Genomic DNA, 21,621 nt, shown 5'->3' on the forward strand with positions numbered 1-21,621 from the left:
AATTAATTGAATGTTCATTATGTGTTTATTTAATACTTAATCTATGGTTTAAGTATAAATGCATAAATTAAGTATTGGTTTATAGAAATACTACTGAGTGTATACTCAGCGTACAATTTGTTTCTGTGCACAGGTTAGGTACAAAGTGACTAATGTCTCAGCATCCAAGCCAACTCCCGAACTCAAATACTTGGTGATGTATCTTATCTTGAGGAATGGCATGTACCTAGGTTATCTTAATATTATTTTGAGTATGAATATTACTAGTGTAAGGATGATAAAGGTTAGTCTATTTAAGCAAAGTTTATGTTTATAAAATAGTCAATTGTATAGTTTATTTTGAATTGATTTGAATGGTACTTAAGTACAAATTTTGAAGTTACTTTGTTTAATGGCTAGGTAGTAGTGTGTTAATATAAAATGCATAATATGGGCATAAATTGGTTGATTGGTTGGTTGTAAATCGTATATAATTGTGTTTAAATGCAGGTAATGAATGAAAGGGTGAGAAAAATGGCCTATTTTCGTTCACATGGTTAGACACATAAGCGTATGTCTAGGCTGTGTGTGACACACGGTAAGCCCACGGGCGTGTGATATGACCGTGTGTCCCCTACATCCTTAAATGTAAAGTCAGGATAGTACACGGGTAAAAGACACTGCCATGTGTCTTGGCCGTGTGAAGGACACGAGTTTTAAGCATGGTCGTGTATCAACATGACCTAGCCACATAGGCGTGTACCCAGGCCGTGCGCCCCTCTGATGCCTAAGAATTTGCAAGTCAGATCTGCCCACGGGCTGGCCACATGGCCATGGGAACCCCACGAGCTGGCCATACGACCATGTCCCAAGCCACACGAGCGTGTACCCCTATCTTCAAGGAAAATTTTCCAAAGTTGCCAGTTTAGTCCTGAACCACTTCCAAAGCATGTAATGGGCTCCGTAGGCCCATATTAGGGACTTTATAGTGAAATTTGAAAAAAAATTGATCTGGAATGAAAATTTATGACTCAGTTTTGTATAAAACGTTAGTGTATAAGTCCGATAATGCCTCGTAACCCTATTCCGGTGACAGATACGGATTAGGGGTGTTACACAGTTGGTCTTTTTGGTGCCAAACTTTTTACTTGATTCTTTAAATTTGTATTCACATCCACGTCACAAATAAGTGTGACATAAGACACCACACGATTTTCCTTTGCCTTTGATCTTCTCATGACGATGATATAACCAAGAGAGAATGTCGTGTTTTGCACCCATTGCATCAGCTCTTCATGAGACTCGAACACCTAAAATTTAAATAATTTTGTTAACAAATATTAAATGTTATGAAGATAAAAAAAAATATTAACATCATGATAAATATTATACCCTACCGGTAAAAAATGGTGATGTCGCCATAGAGAGCTCATTGCCTTCATTTAAGTTACTTCCGTAAAAATTCGACATCTTTTGTTGAACACTACAAATTATGACGAAAAAATCAGTAGATATAAAAATTTAAAACAGATTTTAATTTATACAAGAATTAATAAATAAAAAAGAAAAAAATTAGAAAAACAGATTTTTGTAAAAAACAGTTTAGAACAAATTTATAAAAAATAAAATTACAAATAATAGAGTGTAGTGAGAAGGACTTACTTAATTTTGTTAATAATAATATGAGTTTTCGTTAGGGTGTTGTTAATGTTCATCAAAATAAACATATATATCTAACTCTGCCTATTTATTGTATTAATTACAACAAAATTAATTTTTTCCCTTTTTTAAGATGTTGACTCTAATTTTTTGGACAAAATTGATTATAATAATAATTTAAGATGTTGAAAATGAAGATATTTGGAAAATGTACTAATTATAACAAAATTAATTTTTCTCTTTTTTAAGATGTTGACTCTAATTTTTTGGACTAAATTGATTAAACCTATTAATTTAAGATGTTGAAAATGAAGATATTTAGAAAATGTACTAATTAATTTTTTAGAAAACATTAATTTAAGATCTTAACTCTAATTATTATATTAATAAAAAGAATCATTGTGAAAAATACTTATTTAATAAAATAAAAAATGTTGTAATTAATTACACGAAAAAAAAAGAATTAAGATGTTTTTAATATGTTGGGAGTGTTTTTGTAGCAAACCCAAACTTAAATAGTAGACTAAAATTATACTTCCAGATAGGCAATTTCATTTCTCAAAGTGCTAAAATAGTTGCCATCTTCTTTGTCGTGGTTGTGCATTCCCAAACATCACTATTTATGGGAACGTCAAATAGATGCCAATTATTACACCTATGAAGATTTTCCTAAAATAGCTTGCCTCGAAAATACTCCACCTTGTCTCGAAAATCCCTTGCATAAGACCACCTCGACAACAAATCATCAGAATTGAATCCACAAAATCCAGAAAAAATCTTCAAAAAGTAAAAGGACCTATTATTCCATCACTTCCTAGCTTCAACTTCCCAAAATTGAGCCCCAGTATAGATAGTCACATTGGGTTAACTTAGACGTGCCTTAAATCAGACCATCCACCACTATGTAGTAGGGTACTTATGTTGTGGGATCTATGTCGAGCTCCTCCTCCTCCTCTAATAAACTTCCATTACTAAAGAGACTTCAACTTTCGCCGTAGTCCTCCAAATCTCACTACAGCCTTCTTAAATACGACTAATAATTTTTAGTATAATTATGGGAATCAACCGCAACCTCCATTATTTAGTCTTTATCAACAAATGATATATAAAGCACAATTAAATCCCATGACGCAATTGTCTCTCTTTTTTTCTGATGTAATGTAACATATTTTTTGTCTTTTTAATTGTCTAGTGATAATTTAAAGGCAGGTAGAGTGTGATTTTTTTTCTTTCTTTTAAAAGAAAGAAAAGTAGGAAGATATTTAGAGATTCCTCTAACATTGGTAGAGATTAGTGAGCTAATATTATATGGAAGAGTCAGAGACTAATTATGAACTTAAGACAAAAGCATTATACATAAGTAAATCTTAACCATCAAGGATGTTGTAAAATATTTATATATGTACATATATAGTTGCATATTTGCAGAAAAATAAAACCATATAAAAATTATATATATATAACAATAGGGATCTATTGATTTTTCTGAGAGCGACATCCATAAACAAAAAATTAACAACAATAATCTTCCTTTTCTCTACCAATTATAAATAAATTAATCAAATTTTTGTCATTGATGACAAATCATTAATTGTGCATTAGTGATTTGCTCCAACATCAAAGGTCGTTTGTGTTATTTCAATGGGTGGGGGTCCCATACTTAAATTCCATTAAATCCACTCCAACAATTCTACTATTAATCTTGAAATGAAAAGCAATCAAACCCTATAAAACCATGTCGGAAGAAACTTATATTATAGCCGCAGTTTTGAAAAAATTGATAAATTAATTATTACACATTATATTAAAAAATAAATTAATTATTTTTATTAAAAAATTTATTTATTTATATTATTAAAAATTAATTCATAAAATAAGAAAATAATAATATTATAAGATAGGAGAGAGAGCATTTATGAGGCAGTGGAGTCTACATGTAATTGTGGAGGCAAAGTGTATGGTTGCGATCATTTAATTGGAGACGTGTTTGTTTCATACGTAGATGATGCATGTTTTTCTTGCAAGTTTGGGATGCCTTGAAAGAATCTAATGTCATGTGTGTCCCACATCTCCCCCAATCAAATAATGAGATATTTGTTTGTGTGTTGCACTAAATATCATTTAATTAATTGAAAATAAACAAAGGAATCAAAGATTCCAATCCTTGATTGTCACTCACTTCTTCCACCTTTATTGGTTAAGGATAATCAAGATTATTAAGAACTCGCCCCCACCTGCCTTCTTTTTTCTGTTTGCTCTATGACTTGCAATTTGGTGTTGAAGTTTACTTCCTCTTTTACATTCATGATTTAACTTTGATGAATAAAAAGACAAAAAAATATTGAGAGAAAGCATCAGAATCTTTAGTGTGTTGAAGCTAAAGAAAGGCTTTATTGGTTTAACTGTCCTTTTCCTTTCTTTTCTTCTTTCTCCATTGCCTGATAGCTTCATTTACATTTAAAAGAAAAAGGGTTCTTCATAGCCTAATGCCTTTATTTACATTAAAAGGAAAGAACCTGAAAGAGAAGCAAGCAAGCTAACAGAAGCAGTTGAATTGGGTGCAAGCAAATCCATGAATGGCCCAATGAGTGTGTAATAGGAATTAATTAAAATGACTTACAAATTTTTTTTGAGCTCTGATTAAATCCGAATGAATGAATCAAATATTTAAACGAGAATAAGAGTTTCTTTTTTTTCTTTTATACACAAGACTTGAGTTCGAGACATATTTTACCCCAGTAAATTCAAACAAGACAAAGTATTAGAGATTAGAATTAGATACTTTGCTTGAAATCAAAGCTCCATAAATTTAGTCCAACCATTAAACACAAACCCCTTAATGAAATACAAATAGGAAGAGCAGTGCTAAAAAAATAAAAAATAACCTTAGGGAAAAGCTTTATGTTTTTGTGTGTATGACTCGATCTATGGACGACCCTCCACTCCAAATTCTCCAATAAATAATCCCCACGCACCCACCTGAATATCAGCTCAAATCGAAACAAACATTTCACCAAATCTTCCCTTCTCCTCTCTCTCTCTCTGCTCAACACCATATTAAATTAACACCAACCCTTTCCATATTTAAACTACACTTCACCACTTCTCTCATCTCTGTCTCTAATATTTCCAGACCGGACACCATCAGCAGTGTTTTTTGTTTACAGGCAGAAGGGAGAAAGTGGGTGTTGTGTTTTGTTTTGTTTTGGGTTGATTCAAGTATTTAATGTGGAGAGAGGGATATAGTAACAGTAAACCTGGGAAAGTCAAGAGACCATTTTTTCGAAGGTATATTTGATTGCATCCATGAGATCACTGCGTCCCTGGCTTTGTTTAGGATGACCGAGTCTGCTTACAGAGTCGAAACCACCGCTCGTCTTGCTCAATGGAGGATAGATAATCTTGCCTCTTGCACTTACCGCAAATCCGATCCTTTCAAGATCGGCAACTGGAATTGGTCTGTCTCCTTTGATTTCTCTTCATCTTTTTCTTACAAAGAGTCAAAGTTAATTATAAATAATAAAATTAAATGACTATATACCATGTTTTCATCATCCATTAGTTTCGTTTCTTATCCTTGGAATTTGGATAAACGTCCATCCATCATGGATGAAATCCTTTATTGGGCTTTAAACTTTAGTTTGTTATTGTTTCTCTTGAGTTGCTAGAATTTTTTGTTGTTTATCATGATAAATCTGGATGAATATAAGTTTATTGGAACACTGTTCTTATACCTTGCTTTTTATCTGGATTGAAGGCATTTATCACTGGAGAAGAACAGGGTATTGTATGTTAAATTATACCCAGAAATTTCGAATCTAACAAGAGACAATCCCCCAATTGCATCCTTCATCATCCGAGTTGTATGCTCAGCAGGGGATCGAAAGGCTTTCACTCATCCAGGTACATCCTGCCTGCTTCAAAACAGAACAATCACTAGTTAATATTTTGATTAAGCCTGGATATTTGCTTTTCATCTGTATGACAAATTCAGATGATCCACATGATGGTGTAAAGTCATGTCCCTTCCTGTTACTATTTAGAGAACCTAATTTCTGTTTCTATTGTCTCTGATTGTAGAAATAAAAGACAAACAATTGAAGAGCAACGAAGATTTTGTCTGGCCGATCGAGGTTCCTTTGACGGGGAAATTCATAATCGACGTTGAATTTCTTGATCTAAAAACCGCTTCTCCAAACGTAAGACTCAACCATCCAAAAGATTATAATAGGAGTAGGAGTTAACAATATCATACCTAGGTTAATAAGTTTGGTGTTGATTCACAGGGTGGGGAACCTTGCTCCATTTGGGCTGAAGGACTCACACAAAAGCAATCAAATGCCACAGCTCTTGCATGCCTTGGTCGGATGTTAACACAAAGCATCCACACAGATATCATTATTAATGCTTCTAATGGAAGCATCGGAGCTCATCGTGCTGTTCTTTCTGCACGATCACCTGTTTTTCACAGCATGTTTTCACATAACCTGCAAGAAAAAGAATTGTCAACCATAAACATATCTGACATGTCAATTGAAGCTTGTCAGGCTTTGCTATGTTACATTTATGGAAACATCAAACATGAAGAATTCCTGGCTCACCGGCTGGCACTTCTCCGGGCAGCTGATAAGTATGATATATCGGATTTGAAAGAGGCCTGCCACGAGAGTCTCCTAGAAGACATCGATACAAAGAATGTCCTTGAGAGACTCCAAAATGCAGCTTTATACCAATTGCCAAAACTCAAGTCCAGTTGCATGCGATATCTTGTGAGATTTGGCAAGATATATGATATTCGAGATGATTTTAATGCTTTCCTGCTATGTGCAGAAAGGGAGCTGATAACTGATATATTCCATGAAGTTCTAAATACCTGGAAAGGATTCTAAGATTCCACCAATGATAAACACCAATGTGTTTTTAAGTCAATGGTACTTGTAGCATCGATAAAGATTGTAGCGTGCAGGATCGTATTTGTAAAGATGATTCTTTTGTTCAGATGGTATTCATGTCTCCATGTACATACACATGTATGTATTGGTTCCCTTTGACAAAAACATTCTATCCTTGTTATCAGAGTTTCAGAAATGCAACATAATTTGACTAAAGTTGTTTGATTTATACTGAGATTTAGATTTTAGAAGGATTATGTAACTTTGGGATGATACGGCGCTATACATTATTGCATGCTGCCACACGACACAAATAACACTCAAAATCATATAAGCATGGATGTAGGCCATAGAGTCGATCTGATTTGAAGTGGTTGAGCAGTGGAGCTTGAATTTAACCAATGGTTTCTATTTTCTCGACTATCTAATCAAGAACGACTTGAAAGGCTGATTAAACCAAGGTTGACTAAAATTGCTACTAATAATTTGAGCTTTTGAATCAATGCCAAGGCAGATAAGAGACAAGCTGATATTCCTTCAACATAAATATTAATACAGATGAAAGAATCAGTCCATCTTTATCTAACATACAAGGCAATAAGGCCTACACCTAAACTGATAAAAATCAACAAACCATAATCGACACAGAAAAGATGTAAACATATAATTGCTAATAGAATAGAAGGTTTTACATGCTAAAACTGTTATAGTTCCCAAGTCGAGATATAAGATTTATTTATGAAAAAGATCAAGAGGTGCCACAAATTTAACAGAGTTGAAAACAATTAGGATCCAATAAAAAGATAGAAATGCCCATATGAAACAATATAACAAACACAAACCAAGTAAAAAAGCTGACATACCGGCTTAGACGAGTCAATGAGAGGATTCCATATATCAAGAAACATCATATGCGTATGAAGGGAAAAAGGAGGAGCTTAAAACTAAACACAATCATCACATGCAAAGCAGAAAGTAGAGTTTCAACGGTAGAGGTGTATATATACTCGCTCGCGGCAACAGTCGAATATTCTCCCCATCATTGCTTGGAACCTCTGAAGATGAAGATGGAGTGAAAGAGGATAGCCGTGGAGGGAATAAGAATAAGTTGGTGGGAATGGGAATATGGAGGGAATATTATTAGGATCTTTTTTTGGTCTCTGATCTTTTATGTTGTAGATAATTACGAAATTGAGAGAGGCCAACCCTTGACTCAGTCTGAGACTCAAAACTCAAAAGCCCATATCATAGTAATAATTGAAGTACAGTTCACAATTAAAATTTTGTAGTTCATTCATGCCAAATTTGACAAACTTAAGTGGGAACTGTATTGTACCACACAAAGTTACATGGTGAAAAACTCATTGGTATTCAAATATGTTTATTTATAACAAAAAGAAAAAGAAGTTAATTTAAGGTTAAAACAGAAACCTTAAAACCCAAAAACTTTCAGGTACACCACTCATCAATATCAGACTCGAATATCCCATTTGCAGGGAAGAGTCTCAAATGCACTCTCATTCACTAAGAGCATCAAAGACATGAAAAACATCAATTCTCCTATATCACTTGTCAGATGTTTGATTGACATCACTGCTCTCTGCTTCACCAACAACTTTCTTTTCGTCTCCTTCCACGGCATCTCCATTTGAGCAATGGTTCTTCAAAACTGTAGAAATGTCAGATTCAGAAGCTCCAGCAAGCTTGAAGCGCTCAACAGCAGTATCAAGATTTCTTTTCCAACCATCCATTCCTAATTTGCATTCAACTTGGGATCGTTCAAAGAGCATGTTGCCCCAGAAAAGATGTATTTGTGATCTCATCACAGCTGCTTGTTCGGCTGCTTCCTCAGGCGAAAGCTCACCCTGATTACCAGTTCCTAGGAGCTCACTTTCTGCAACACTTCCGGGTTTCTTCCTCCTCTTTAACAAGTCATCCTTCTTGATCGAATTTGGATCTTTCAAGTCATTTGCTCTCTGCTCCTCCAACTTCTCCCACATTTCTGTAGCAGCTTTCATCTTCTCTTCAGCACTGTCAAAAAGTTGAAATGTCTCAGCAGGATCCCAGCTTGAGAGATCTATTTTCTTTGCAAGTGCAAAAGACCAATTAAGTTTGGCCATTTCAAATTGCTGCTGTCCCAGTGCAAGCAGACCTTCATAGAAGTCCGGCTTGATTAAGAGTGCTTCGGAATACTTCTCCCGGGCCAAAGAATACTTCTCCCTAACCCAGTCATAAGCCACTTTAAGTTGTGCCGACATTACCTCCTTGCTAGCAGACTCATCTAGAGGAATACGTTTCCTTGCAGCACACATATGAACATTTCCCCAATTAAAGAAAGCCAATGCAGCCACCTCTTGGAACTTGGCAGCAGCTTTGTCAAAGAGGATTTGAGCTTCATCACTAGTAACTGTCTCCTCAAGAGCCTCTGAACAGAGCTCCATTCCAAGCTCGTGCAAGTCAATATGAGCATCAGGATCAATACCCACATGGGTGCGGAAAAGTTGAGCAAACTCAAACAGCCAATCATCCATCTCTACTTCCTTGCACTCTGGATCTTCAGTAGCTCCTGCTTTTTCCTTTGAAGCTTCTTTCTCTGTCTTTTCAATCTCAGGATCAACACCTTCTGACCCATTATCACCAAGAGACGAGTGAGACCCACTCTCATCAGCCTTGGCTCCCTCAGTTTCCAAAGGCTTCTCCTTCTCTTCATCTGGTAATGGAGGTTCCTGCTCTGGATTCACCTCAACAATGTGCAATCTCAATATCCCCAATCCACTGGCTTTATCTGCTTCTGGCTCTATAGGAATTAGAGCACCAACAGAAGACTCTGCCAACCTAAGTTCTGTCGTGCAGGTAATAGTAACCAAATCTCCATCATTATCCTTAAATTTGATCAATACAGACTTGGAGGAAGGAAATCGCTTGCTCACAATCTCTCTCAACACTTTGAAGCTGCAATTAACTGGCATCTGGGAAAGCCGTATGTCATGATCGTAAACAAGTTTCAAAGGTCTCCATTCAATTGCCACCTGCTCTTGAACAAAACCAGAAATTGACTGTGCTCTAGGGCCACCTTTATTCAGATTACCGGTTGTTTTCAGAGAACCACTTGAGGGCTTCAGCACAAGTCTTGGCATCTGGGCCTTGTTCTCAGGACCGTTTTCAGTTGCTACATTCATTTGGATCTTCTCCAGCTTATTACTGGGTGATCCAACTGATCCTCCTGGAGGTGATGTTGTCTTCTTAGACACCGGTCGAGCAGGTAAGCAAGGCCCAAGGCCGGCGATTGGGGCACCACGAACAGCAGAAGCCCCAAGTGCAGCTGGGGATGGACGGCTCTGGAGGTCTTGCTGAGCCTCCTGGCGAGGGCCCAATGCAGTCCTTAATCTCCTTGCAATCTCCAAAGCATCCTTGTGATTAGGGTCAGCTCCCAACAAAAGCAGCACATCCTGCATAGCCATTTCATATTTTTTGATAGCCTCAAAAGCTCGAGCCCTCCTAAGAAGAGCTCTAACAAAGCGAGGCTGAACCTGAAGCGCCATAGTACACTCAGCAATTACGGTGTCATAATCAATGGGTTTCATTTGCATCAAGCAAGCAGCCCGGTTGCTGTGAAAGACGGCTCGATCAGGGTGGGTTTTGGGGATAAGCCTAAGAGCATCATCATAGTGTTGAAGGGCAGCCACATAATCCTTGTTCTGAAACTTCTTATTGCCTTCTTCTTTGAGCTCATGGGCTCTCTTCAAAAATATAGAAGAGTCCAAATCAACACCACCATTAGTATGTGCAGCAGCGCTATTATTGGAATGATTATCAACAGAAACCTGGTTCGACCCACCCTTCTTTTTTCTCCCACCTGACTTCCCCATGTAATCACTATAAGTCTCTCTCTCTCACACACACACTCACTCTCACGCAGAAAAAAAGATTGAAGGAATTGTATTCTTATTCTTATACAATAAAAGTACAAAGTAGGAATCTTTGAAACTATAACTTGAGCGTACAAGCAATGAGAACCCAGAGATTATATATGAGACATAAAGAGAGAGAAAAAATATACTTACAGAAAATAGTTAAAAAAGCAGAGAGCTTTGGTGCTTCTTGGTTTGGATAATTGAATTGGAGAAGTGGGATTTGCGGAAATGGGAGGATAGAGATGGAGGTTAAGAAATGAAAGGGTTTCCGGTTCGGGTATTGGGATGTTGGAACATGAAACCCTAGAGGTAAAAAGGTCGAGGTAGAAGATACTCATCCAAAACAAGGTAGGGTCAGTTGTTCATTTCTTTCCCAGCCGTTAGATTAATAGACTCTTTCTATTTCTGTTGTCAATCTTCTCAGATTTGAGTTGATTATGTATTTCATAATTTAACGGGATAAAGTTTTAATTAAATAAATAGTAATTCAAGATTAAAATTATTTAAAAAATATATAAACTACTATCGGTTCCAGCCTATCCAGTTGGACCATAATTCTACGTACCTCAAATTACAAGAGGTGATAATGTTAAGTATTTAGTATTTAGTTGATAAAGTGTAATTATATTATAATTTTTTAAATTATGTTTAGAAGTATAAACTACAATTATATTTAATCTTTTATTTTCTAAATAAGTAACAAAAGTTAGAACTAAATCATGATATGTATTATTTTAACTATGTAAAAATAATTTTTAAAATTGAATTTGAGTGTCATTATCTATGTAATTAAGATGCGCCAATTACATTCAATTTAGTGGAACCCATCAATTATAATGATTATTCAAACATATCAATCATGTATAATATTATAAATAATTGTACTAAAATTTAATTATTAAGTGACTTTCCAAACAGTATATTGCATTATTTCTTTACAAAATGATATTTAAAAGTTATTAGTTAAGTACATTCCAAACACTACTTATAATCAAACGTGTCATTAAAGTCTAATTATAGTTTTAACCTCTCTATTATGTTAAAATTTAATTCTTTTTTCTTTTAGGAGTACTTCTATTTCAATTCACCATAATTTAATTTTCTATTTTATAACTGATTTTTTATCTCTTATTATGTATGAGTTTAATTCCATACATCAATTAAAATATATTATATTTATTTCTTTAATTTTTGTTATAAAATTTATAAGATTTAAAAATGAGTTAAAATATACCTTAAAAAAGTTAATATATGCAAAAAGTCCATATAATATCTGTACATTTGAAACTTAATCTTTTTACTTTTATTTGAAGTAATTTACTACTTTTACTTTAATAATTTAAAAATACAAGATCAATTGTTAATCTAGTTAAAAAATTTCTATTAAACCGAGGTTCATTATAACGTTATCTTCTGTTATATGACTATCAAATGAATAGTTTTTCTATTTTCAAATATTACATTAGTAAATTTAACAAAAAGAAAAAAAGGTTTAACACCTTAATAATTTGACCTAAACTTTAAAATTTAAAAATAAATCAACTTATTTCCAAATGTAAAAATAGTAAAGGGAGTTTGGCCATATTTTAGCATAACAATAATATGATTACTATATATAAATTCTGTTTTTATATGAAATTATTAATATATTTTATAATTAATTTTTTTAGAAAAATAACCTATTTGTAAAAAGAACTAAATCATATCCAAGAATTTTTAAAAAGCTTTTTTTCTTTATTTTTCTTTTAATTTTTTTTAAATATTTTGTATTTTTGTTAAAAAATACTATATTCACAAAAAATATATTGTTTAAAAGTATAATGTCTCTATAAAAATGATGAACATAGCTTCTAAAAAAAAATCACTTTCAACAAATTTTTTAATACATGCTTACTATTTTTTGTAATAATGACCATAATTTATTAATTTAACCCTAAAAATATAATAAAAAATTGTGTTATTATGCTAGACATTTAAAATCGGTAGCTAAATAATCTTTTTAAGAATAAATAATGCTAAAAATTTAACTATATAAACATAAATTAATTAAAATATTTAAAAATTTTAATAAATATTAACATAGAATCAGAGCAAAAATTTACAAGAATGCTATGCTCAACAAATGTAGTTTAAAAAATAAGTAAGTAATCATCAATACTTCAACTTAAAATTTCAAAATATACACTTTTATTTATGTTTAAATGTAAAGTATGCTTGTTTTTTTTTTATAAAATGTTAATTGCTAATTTTTTTTCTGAAAACAAATTAAAAACGTAATTTAAAGATTAAAAACCATAATCTGAAAATACATTGAAAACGAAATATGAAAATTTTAAAAATATGTAGATTTAAACATGAATAGAAATAAATGGGTAAACTACAAAAATAAGTCACTTTTGTTTGTCTTAAGTTACATTTTAGTCATTTTATATTTGAAATGTTACGTTTTAGTCACGTTATCGTTTTGTTACAAAGTAGTCACTTAATCGTTAAGCTCCATTACCTCCCTAACGACATTCCAACATGGCAGTTCAAATGAGTTTTAAATGCCAAATTGGATGTCCAACTAGGATGAAAATAGTTTTTTCAATCAAAATAGAAAAGAAAACTAAATGAAAAAAGAGACAAATGGCTTTTCTTTTTCAGTTCAATGTGTAATTAATTTAAAATTTTCAATCAATTAAATTTATTTAATTAAAAACCTATTCTCATCCAGTTAAATATCAAAGTTGGCATTTAAAACCCATTTAGGCTGTCGTTAAGGAGGTAACGGAGCTTAACAATAAAGTGACCACTTTGTAACAAAACGATAACGTAAGTGACTAAAACATAACGTTTCAAATATAAGTGACTAAAATGTAATATAAGACAAACAAAAATGACTATTTTTATAGTTTACCTAAAATAAATTATAGATGAAAAAAATATTGAATACACAAAAGCTTCTATTTCAGTTAGATCATGTTGAGAGGATGCAATTTTTTTATTTTTTGAATTGTTATATGTGCAAGAGTGTTTTTATGGATGATGTGGTGTATTTATATAAATAATTTTTCTTTTTTTTATTTATCTCTTAATATTTGAATTTTTATATAATATTTAGAACTATTTATAGTCCCTTTTCAACCCTTAAATAAGAGGATAATGCATTTCAACATACTCGAATCTATTCCCTTCTGCACTGGCAACAATACTGATACCCACTGAGCTAAGACTCAATCAAAAAAAATATTTCTTTTTAATGCCATTAGTTTAATTGTATAAATATGTTTTTTTTCTTTTAATAATTAAATTATGAATGTAAAAGTAAGATAGTCTATATAAATAAAAATATGCAAACTTATCATAAGAAATCATTTTAATTTAGTTAATTTATGGTTTATTACATTAAACTAATCACCAATAAAAACAAAAGAAAACATCAATAGTAAAAAATTAATAATATGAATGAAGTACAACAGATGTAAGTTTCCAAATTGAAGAATTCCATATGAATTTCTCTTACTTATTCTTGTCTATTTATTTTTTTATCATATAAAATAAGATTAAAACATAAATATAATTGCATAATATTTTAAAAAATGTTATATATTTAAATTAATTTTTTTATTTCATAAGATGAAGGGATTAAAAGTGTGTTAATAAATATTTGCTTAAAAATAATAAAATAAATATTTTCCTATTATCGATATATATATTTTCGATTATATAATCTTGTACATATTTTACAACATTAATTTGAAATATTGGATACTATAAATTCAACGTTATTAATTTCATCAAACCCTAAAATAATACTAACATCTGCGCATAAAAACCTTTTATATATATATATATAATATTCTTGTAAATATATTACTAAATTAATTACAAAGAATGAATGGATTTTATGGAATTTACAGAATGTTGGGGATTGTGGTAGTTAAGACGTTGAATGGTGTAGTTTCTTTTCTTATAATGTCTTGGTTGTTATGGAAGAATCGGAATACGTATGTATTTTCAAACTGCCATAGTAGCTACCAAGAAATAATTGATAAAGGCATTAGAGTTGGGTAAGGAATTATGAGAGGATGTCTTATCATGTGATTCATATGGCTTGTAAAATGACTTATTTTTGTCTATACGGGTAGAGATATAGGCGTGTGTCTCAACATTGAGTGACATATAGTCAGGTGACATGGCCATGTGTCCCCTGTATCTTAAATTTGCACAAAACAGAATGCTCACACAACCTAGCACATGAGCGTCCCTCTAAACTGTGTGAGTCACACGGCTTGGCCACACGGCTATGTGACTCTTGCAGTGTTGACAATTTTAAATATTTTCGAAAACTTTTCTGAGTTTTTTATCTAGTCCCTATGTGTTTCTAATGCGTAATTTGAGACTTGAGGGCTCGTTTAAGGGACAATATTTATGATTTTGATTGGTTTCTAATATGAATGCTAGATGAAATGAAATGTCTGATAAATAATTTATAAACTCCGGTAATTCTCCATAACCCTGTTCCGGAGATGGATTTGGGTTAGGGGTGTTACAATTCGCGATTTTTTTTTGAATTTCGAGTTCGAATCGAGTTGAGTTTTTCAATTCGAATAACTCGAATAAATAGAATATCAAACTATAATATTTTACATTTTTACGTCAAACTCCCAAACCTTTTTACTTTTTCTTCAAAACTTTTACTCTCCACTTTCTCCCCATAACTTTTACTCCCCTCCCATCTCAACCCCTCATCTATCAAAAATCCATTTCCCACCAAAATTTTACTCTCCCATTTACTTTTCCTCAAAATTTTCTCCCAAATACTCTCAAATTTTTTATTTTCCCCCAAACTTTTTACTCCATCCCACTTTCCCCCTAAAACTTTTACTCCCTCCCCATCCCACCTCCCATCTACCCCAAACTCATCCCCTCCCAATTTTTTTAATATTTTCCCTCTAAAATTTTACTCCCTCTATTTACTTTCCTTCAAACTTTTACTCTCCAAAATTTTTTTCCCCCTAAACTTTTACTTCTCACCCTTTACTTCCAAATAAAAAATTAAAATTATCCAAAAAAAATCCCTAAACATAAATAGTAATAATTTTACTTATATATACTATTTATATTATCAAATTAAATTTCATATTTTATATTATTTATATTATTGAATTGTTTAGTCATATTGAATATTTATATTAAAATTGAATTATTAATTATGCCATGAAATATTCGTGTTAAAATTTTATATTGGTGTCAATTTCACATTTTATCTTTAAAATAACTTTTATTAAAAAAAATCACTTTTTTACATTTAATATATTTTTTAATTCCAAAATACATAATGGCAATAATCTGAAGATAATTGAAACAACTAAGAAAGCAAATAAGCTAAACCGTATATAAAAGATTAATAAATAAATTATGAGGTGATGAAAGTTAATAAAAAATTTGATTAGGATGGACAAATTTTATTACGGTGGGTGATAGTAATTATAAAGACCCAAAATTATTTTTAAAAACTTAACTCGAACAAATATATTCGATTCGATTCGATTTGAATTCTATCTCACTTGACTCGATTCGAGAAAATTTTAAATGAAATTAAGATGATAAAATATGATTCGTCAACTCGATTAACTCGAAGTTTTTTCATTCGATTCGATCGAATACTCACCCTACCACCAAATATTGCAACTACATCATAAAGATGAGATGACAAAATATAAGACCCATAAATGTAACAAAAACCAAAACAATCAACAAAACTAAAGTTCTTGTTAAATGAAGGCATAATGTCAAAAATAGCCCCAAACGTTTGATTGTTTGGTCACTTTAGCCCTTTATGTTTTTTTTTCTGGGAGCACTTTCATCCCTATCTTTTGTTTTGGGTCAAATTGATCAATTTTTAACGGACATGTTGACGTGGCCCTTAATTAATTAGCGGTCAACATTAACTACTGACGTGGCAGTTCAAATGTAATTAAATACTGACGTGGCACTATTTTGTCTTATATGCCAGATAGCAAATGAGTTTAAAATTATTAAAATTATTTTTTATTTTTATAAAATTAAAAATATTTTTTATTTTTATAAGATTATTAAGATTATTAAATGCATATAATTTTTAATTTCCACATTTTCTTCTTTCTTATTATTTCTTTCCATCGTTCACCATCATCATCGCCGTCTCCAATCTTCATCCCCATTATTTCTCGATCTTCATCCTCATTATTTCTTCTTTCCACAATTTCTTCTTCCCCATTGTTTCTTTGAAAACCTCAAAATCCATCCTTGAGTCAACACCATCACCACCATAAACCAACCTAAACATAACCCCATCAACACTACTGTGCAACCTTTAATAACCATACCTAAAGCCCTTACAACCCAAATCCCTATTACTTAGTAAAAATAAAAAAGCCCCAAATCAGAAGTTTGAAAAACTAAAAAGAAAATAAGTCAAAAAAGAGAAAGAAGAAAACAAAAAGCAGAGAAAAATCATAAAGACAATCGGAGCTAGAAAATTCATAAAGAGAATCAAAGCCTCTAATGGTCTCCTTCCAAATTCAAACAGTGGATTCGATGCCAATACTATGAAGAACACCATACCTCCGAACCGAGGCAGTCAGACAGTCTAAGGAGATCGAAAGACATTTCATTAGATCTAGGCCTTTCTTGTCTGACTCCTATCCAAATCCCTAATTCCCATCTCTTTGTTTTGATATTCACTGTTCCCATCAACTTCCTTAATCATTGTCGAACAGACACTTGAAAACCCAGAAATTTAAAAACAAAAAATCCCCCAGAAATTAAATAACAAAAACCCAAAAATTTTAAAACAAAAAACCCTTTTTTTGTTAAATCAATTGATTATATGAAGTAATAAAGTAAGATATGATATGGTGGTGGCGATGGTGGTGGCGATGGTGGATAGGGTGGCAGAGGTGGTTGGGATTGTGGGAGGGATAGAGAAGTTAAACAATAGAGAAAAGAAATGGGGATGATGAAGAAGATAATTTTATAAAAATAAAAAAATAATTTTAATAATTTTAAAATCATTTGCTGAGGTGACATATAAGATAAAATAGTGTCAACTAACAACCACGCGAGTATGTCCATTAAAAATTGATTAATTTGATAATAAAAAAATGTTAGGGGTGAAAGTGCTAAAAAAAAAATAAAGGGCCAAAGTGACTAAATAATTAAATGTTAGGGGCTATTTTTGGCATTATGCCTTAAATGAAGTAATTATACAACATGGTAAGAACATGAGTAAAACACCAAAAAATGGTGTAGAACAAATAAAAATTGAAGAAATCAAAATTTCAGCAATTTTGTAACATTAAAAAAAAAAACCTTGATTTCTAAATCCACCCTGTATGAATAGCATATAGGTTTTGACTATGAAATTCTTATCATGATATATCTATTAGCCAATCCCTTCATAAGCAGTTTATGTAACTTTAGTAAGAAATAACCAGAAGCAGTCTTATTTTATTCTAACTAAACTCGCATGACTTCAATTACATTTCCTACAACGTAACCAATTACAAAATGACTAGCAATAGTGACGGTGATAGCGTGTGGCCATCAAAGGATTAGAAGAATGTAAGCATTATCAATGATAGCAAAGTGGCAAATCCTAAATTCTACAAACTAGAGTTTTGACGAAAGAGCAAAATGAAACAGAAACAGTAGCAACAAAGAACTTGAAACAATAAATTAGGCAAACAATACAAAACAAAACCCAATTTTTGTCCTCTGGGATGATAGGCAACCAATTTCTTTCAAAGTTTAATTTTTTCCCTTTAATATGACATTTCTTCTCCTACTCCAACAAATAGAAAATACCCTGACTTTGTTTTCATCATCTCCTTGATTTTCGCTGCATAAACCACTCAAATTGGTTTTTTGAGGAATTTCTTTTTAAAAAAAAAAAAGAAAATCAGTTTTTTTTTAACTACACTACATGACAACATAATATTTTTTAGTTGACATCTTTTTAATTTTTTTTATATAAGATGCCTTCTCTCAATATCTATTAAAAGATTAATATATAAACAATAATATTGATTATATAGAAAAAAAAGTTCAAACAAACCAATAATCTAAATTAGGTAAAATATAAACTAGTAATATAAATTTCAAAGTTTGAATAATATAACCTAGTTAGAAGTTGACTGCCAATGACCACTAGAGAAATTCAAAGAGAACTTCTTCATTCTTGATTCTTGACAAATGTATAAAAGAGTTTCAATTTCAAGGCCAAGAAGCACTAAAAACTTTTACAGAGGTAAGAATTTTTATGAGAATGGGAGAATTATAATAATGGGTACAAGAGCAAAATATGTTGTTTGATTGGTTTAATTATGGTAGATAACTTTTAATTAGGAATCAATAAAAAATCACTTTTCAAAGCCTCATCACTGACCAATAAGCTTTATTCTTTTAATGTTGACTTTTGGACTTCTACTACTTTATTATGTTCGGGTTAAATTCGTTAAGTTTTAGGATCCATTTATTTACATATAAAACGTTTTACGGAAAATATTTTTTGTATTTTTCTGTTTTTGTTTCATAGAAAACAGCTTGGTTAATAGAAAATGACTTACAAGTCAACGTAAAATAAGCCATTTTTCCTGTAAATTATGACTTGCCCTTTTGAAAAGCGTAAGTCATTTTCTGGAAAAGAGTTATTTTATAGATAATTTTATTTTTATATAAAATTTAATTTAAATCAAGTTTAATATTATTATATTGATAATAAATTTTATTTTTATTTTAAAAAATTAAAAAATTATATTTTTTAATATTATTAAACATACATATTTAATTATTTATATTTAGTAATACAATAAATTATTCATATAATAAATATAATTTATTATTTTAATAAATTATTTAATATTTCAATTTTATTTTAGTAATAAATTTTAAAAATAATAATTGTAAACAATATTATTCACGTATTATTGAAAATATTCAATATTAATATTTTAATAATAAATATTTATTGCAATTATAAATATATTAATAGTAAATGTTTTGTAGTATAAAGGTTAAAATATGTTATAAGTCTATGTACATGTTACAGATTTGCAATTTTGTCTTTATGCTTTTATTTTCAAGAATTTAGTCCATTTACTTTTCAAATTTGAAAATCAAGTCCAATTGTTGAAATTGTTAAATTTTTTTTATCAAATCTGTTGATGTCACATTTTTAAATAAAAAATACTCACTTGGTAGTCATGTAATTAAAAAATGACGTTATAATGAACTTAAATTTAACATAATATTTTTAATATATATGCAAAAACAATGTAAAATATAAAATTATAGATAAAAATAAATTCAATTAAAAATGAAAAAAATCTCAAATGTATGTTTAATTGAAAACAACTTCTATAAAATTTTTTTAAGAAATCTACCAAACAATAGAAAATATTTTACACAGATTCATTCAAACATTAAAAAATATTAACTTTTCTAGAAAAGTAAATCGTTTTCCAGAAATCATTTTCTGAAAGTGATTTTAATAAAGCAAAAGGAGCCTTAATGTTTGCTAAAATTATTAAAGTTGTGTTGAAGTTGTTTGATTTGTTGATGCCTTAGAAGTGAATGTTATTTCAAAACTCTGATATAATAATAATAATAATAATAATAATAATAATAATAGGTCTTCCCTCCAAATAAAATAAAGACATTTCTGAAAACGTATACAATTGAGCATTTAACCATTTTGAAAATTCATAGCTGCACTTGTGTGATAAATGCTTGTATCAACAAAGAGGAGAGAAGAAAAGTGTTATTGCTTAGAAATATATAGTAGGAATAAATTTGTACCTTCCCATGCATGCATTCTCGTCGCTGGATTTGGATGTATAAGATTTTAATATAGAAATGGAGTGACAGTGCAATTAAGTGGAGTGAAGTTATGGTTTCTAATTATGTTTTTCTCCTGATGATGAATCCACATTTGTCTATTAATTTAATGCTACAAGGGAAAAAATTAATAAGAGAAAAGAATATTATTAAAAGATGTCAGACTTGCCATCTCCATAAGATGAAACTGATCTAAAATAAGCAATAGAAAACCATCCTCTTGATGTTAAATGCCCTTTTATCTCCTATTTCATGGCCTTTCTCATCAACTTTACTACTATGTTTCCATTCTTTGTAATGACCTGCTCAGAGTATATGATTAATGCAACCTAATTCATTGTAGCAGCTAATAATATTAATATATATATAATTTACTTTCTATTGGTTGAGCTTTGAGCCTTTTTTAACTTCAACTTCAAACACTAGCAAAACAGGTTTTTAGCGGCATTTTTAGTGGCGTTTGAATGAAAAACATCACTAAAGAATGAGCATTAACGGCGCTTTTTAAAAATGCCGCTAAAGATCGAGTATTAGAGGCACTTTTTTAAAAACGCCGTTATATGTATAACTTTAGTGACGCTTTTTAGAAAACGCCGCAAATTAATTTTGTAAAACGCCATCGTTTTGTATTGAGATTTTAGTGGTTTAGTGGCGCTTTTTAAAAATGCTGCTAAAGATCGAGTATTAGCGGTGCTTTTTTAAGAAACGCCGCTATAAGTACACCTTTAACGGCGCTTTTTAAAAAACGCCGCTAATACTCGATCTTTAGCAGCGTTTTTTGAAAAACGCCACAAAAATGAAAAAAATTAAAATACTATTATTTAAAATAATTTTAAAGTTTTTGGTATATAACTAATTGTTTTTTAATTTATATGTTAAATATTTTCTTATATAATTGTAAAAGAGATAGTATTAATTTTAAAATATTAAATTAATTATCATTATAGTTTAGGGTTTATAGTATATGGTTAAGGGTTTAATGTTTATGAGTTACTATTGTAAGGCTTATGGATTATGAGTTTAGGGATTATGGTTTATGGTTTATGGGTTAAAGGTTAGGGTTTAAGTTTTAGGGGGTTGGGGTTTAAGGTTTAGGGTTAAGGGTTTATATTTTATGGTTTAAGGTTTAGGGGTTAGGGAATTAGGGTTTAGATTAATTAGTGTTTTTTAATTTATATATTAAATAATTTCTTATATAATTGTAAAAAAGATAATATTAATTTTAATATATTAAAATTATGATTATAGTTTAAATTATTTAAGAGATAATAAATAAATTATATATATTAAATGGTTTAGGATTTAAGGTTTAC

The 21,621-nt window shown here is 30.8% G+C and overlaps 2 protein-coding genes across 10 annotated transcripts; one reads left to right on the forward strand and one right to left on the reverse strand.

The window, feature by feature from the left end:
* Positions 1-4,399: 4,399 nt before the first annotated feature.
* LOC107918086 (protein CLMP1) lies at positions 4,400-10,860 on the reverse strand. 9 transcript variants are annotated; one of them, XM_041076872.1, is made up of 4 exons: positions 7,394-10,847; positions 6,240-6,311; positions 5,894-6,125; positions 4,400-5,552 (listed from the first exon to the last, which is right to left on the reverse strand). In XM_041076872.1, exon 1 carries the CDS (start codon positions 10,397-10,399, stop codon positions 8,096-8,098), a length of 2,304 nt encoding a protein of 767 aa, XP_040932806.1. In that variant the 5' UTR covers positions 10,400-10,847; the 3' UTR covers positions 4,400-5,552; positions 5,894-6,125; positions 6,240-6,311; positions 7,394-8,095. The 9 variants fall into 9 exon arrangements, with proteins under 9 accessions (XP_040932806.1, XP_040932800.1, XP_040932798.1 ...); XM_041076866.1 differs by having other exon boundaries at positions 6,240-6,455; XM_041076864.1 differs by having other exon boundaries at positions 6,240-6,683.
* Positions 4,822-6,759, forward strand: LOC107918085 (BTB/POZ domain-containing protein At1g55760). The gene is made up of 4 exons (XM_016847591.2): positions 4,822-5,095; positions 5,396-5,541; positions 5,719-5,837; positions 5,925-6,759. Exons 1-4 carry the CDS (start codon positions 4,977-4,979, stop codon positions 6,525-6,527), a joined length of 987 nt encoding a protein of 328 aa, XP_016703080.1. The 5' UTR covers positions 4,822-4,976; the 3' UTR covers positions 6,528-6,759.
* Positions 10,861-21,621: the final 10,761 nt, after the last annotated feature.

The sequence above is a fragment of the Gossypium hirsutum genome, chromosome A01 (assembly GCF_007990345.1).
Source record: "Gossypium hirsutum isolate 1008001.06 chromosome A01, Gossypium_hirsutum_v2.1, whole genome shotgun sequence".
Lineage (NCBI taxonomy): Eukaryota > Viridiplantae > Streptophyta > Magnoliopsida > Malvales > Malvaceae > Gossypium > Gossypium hirsutum.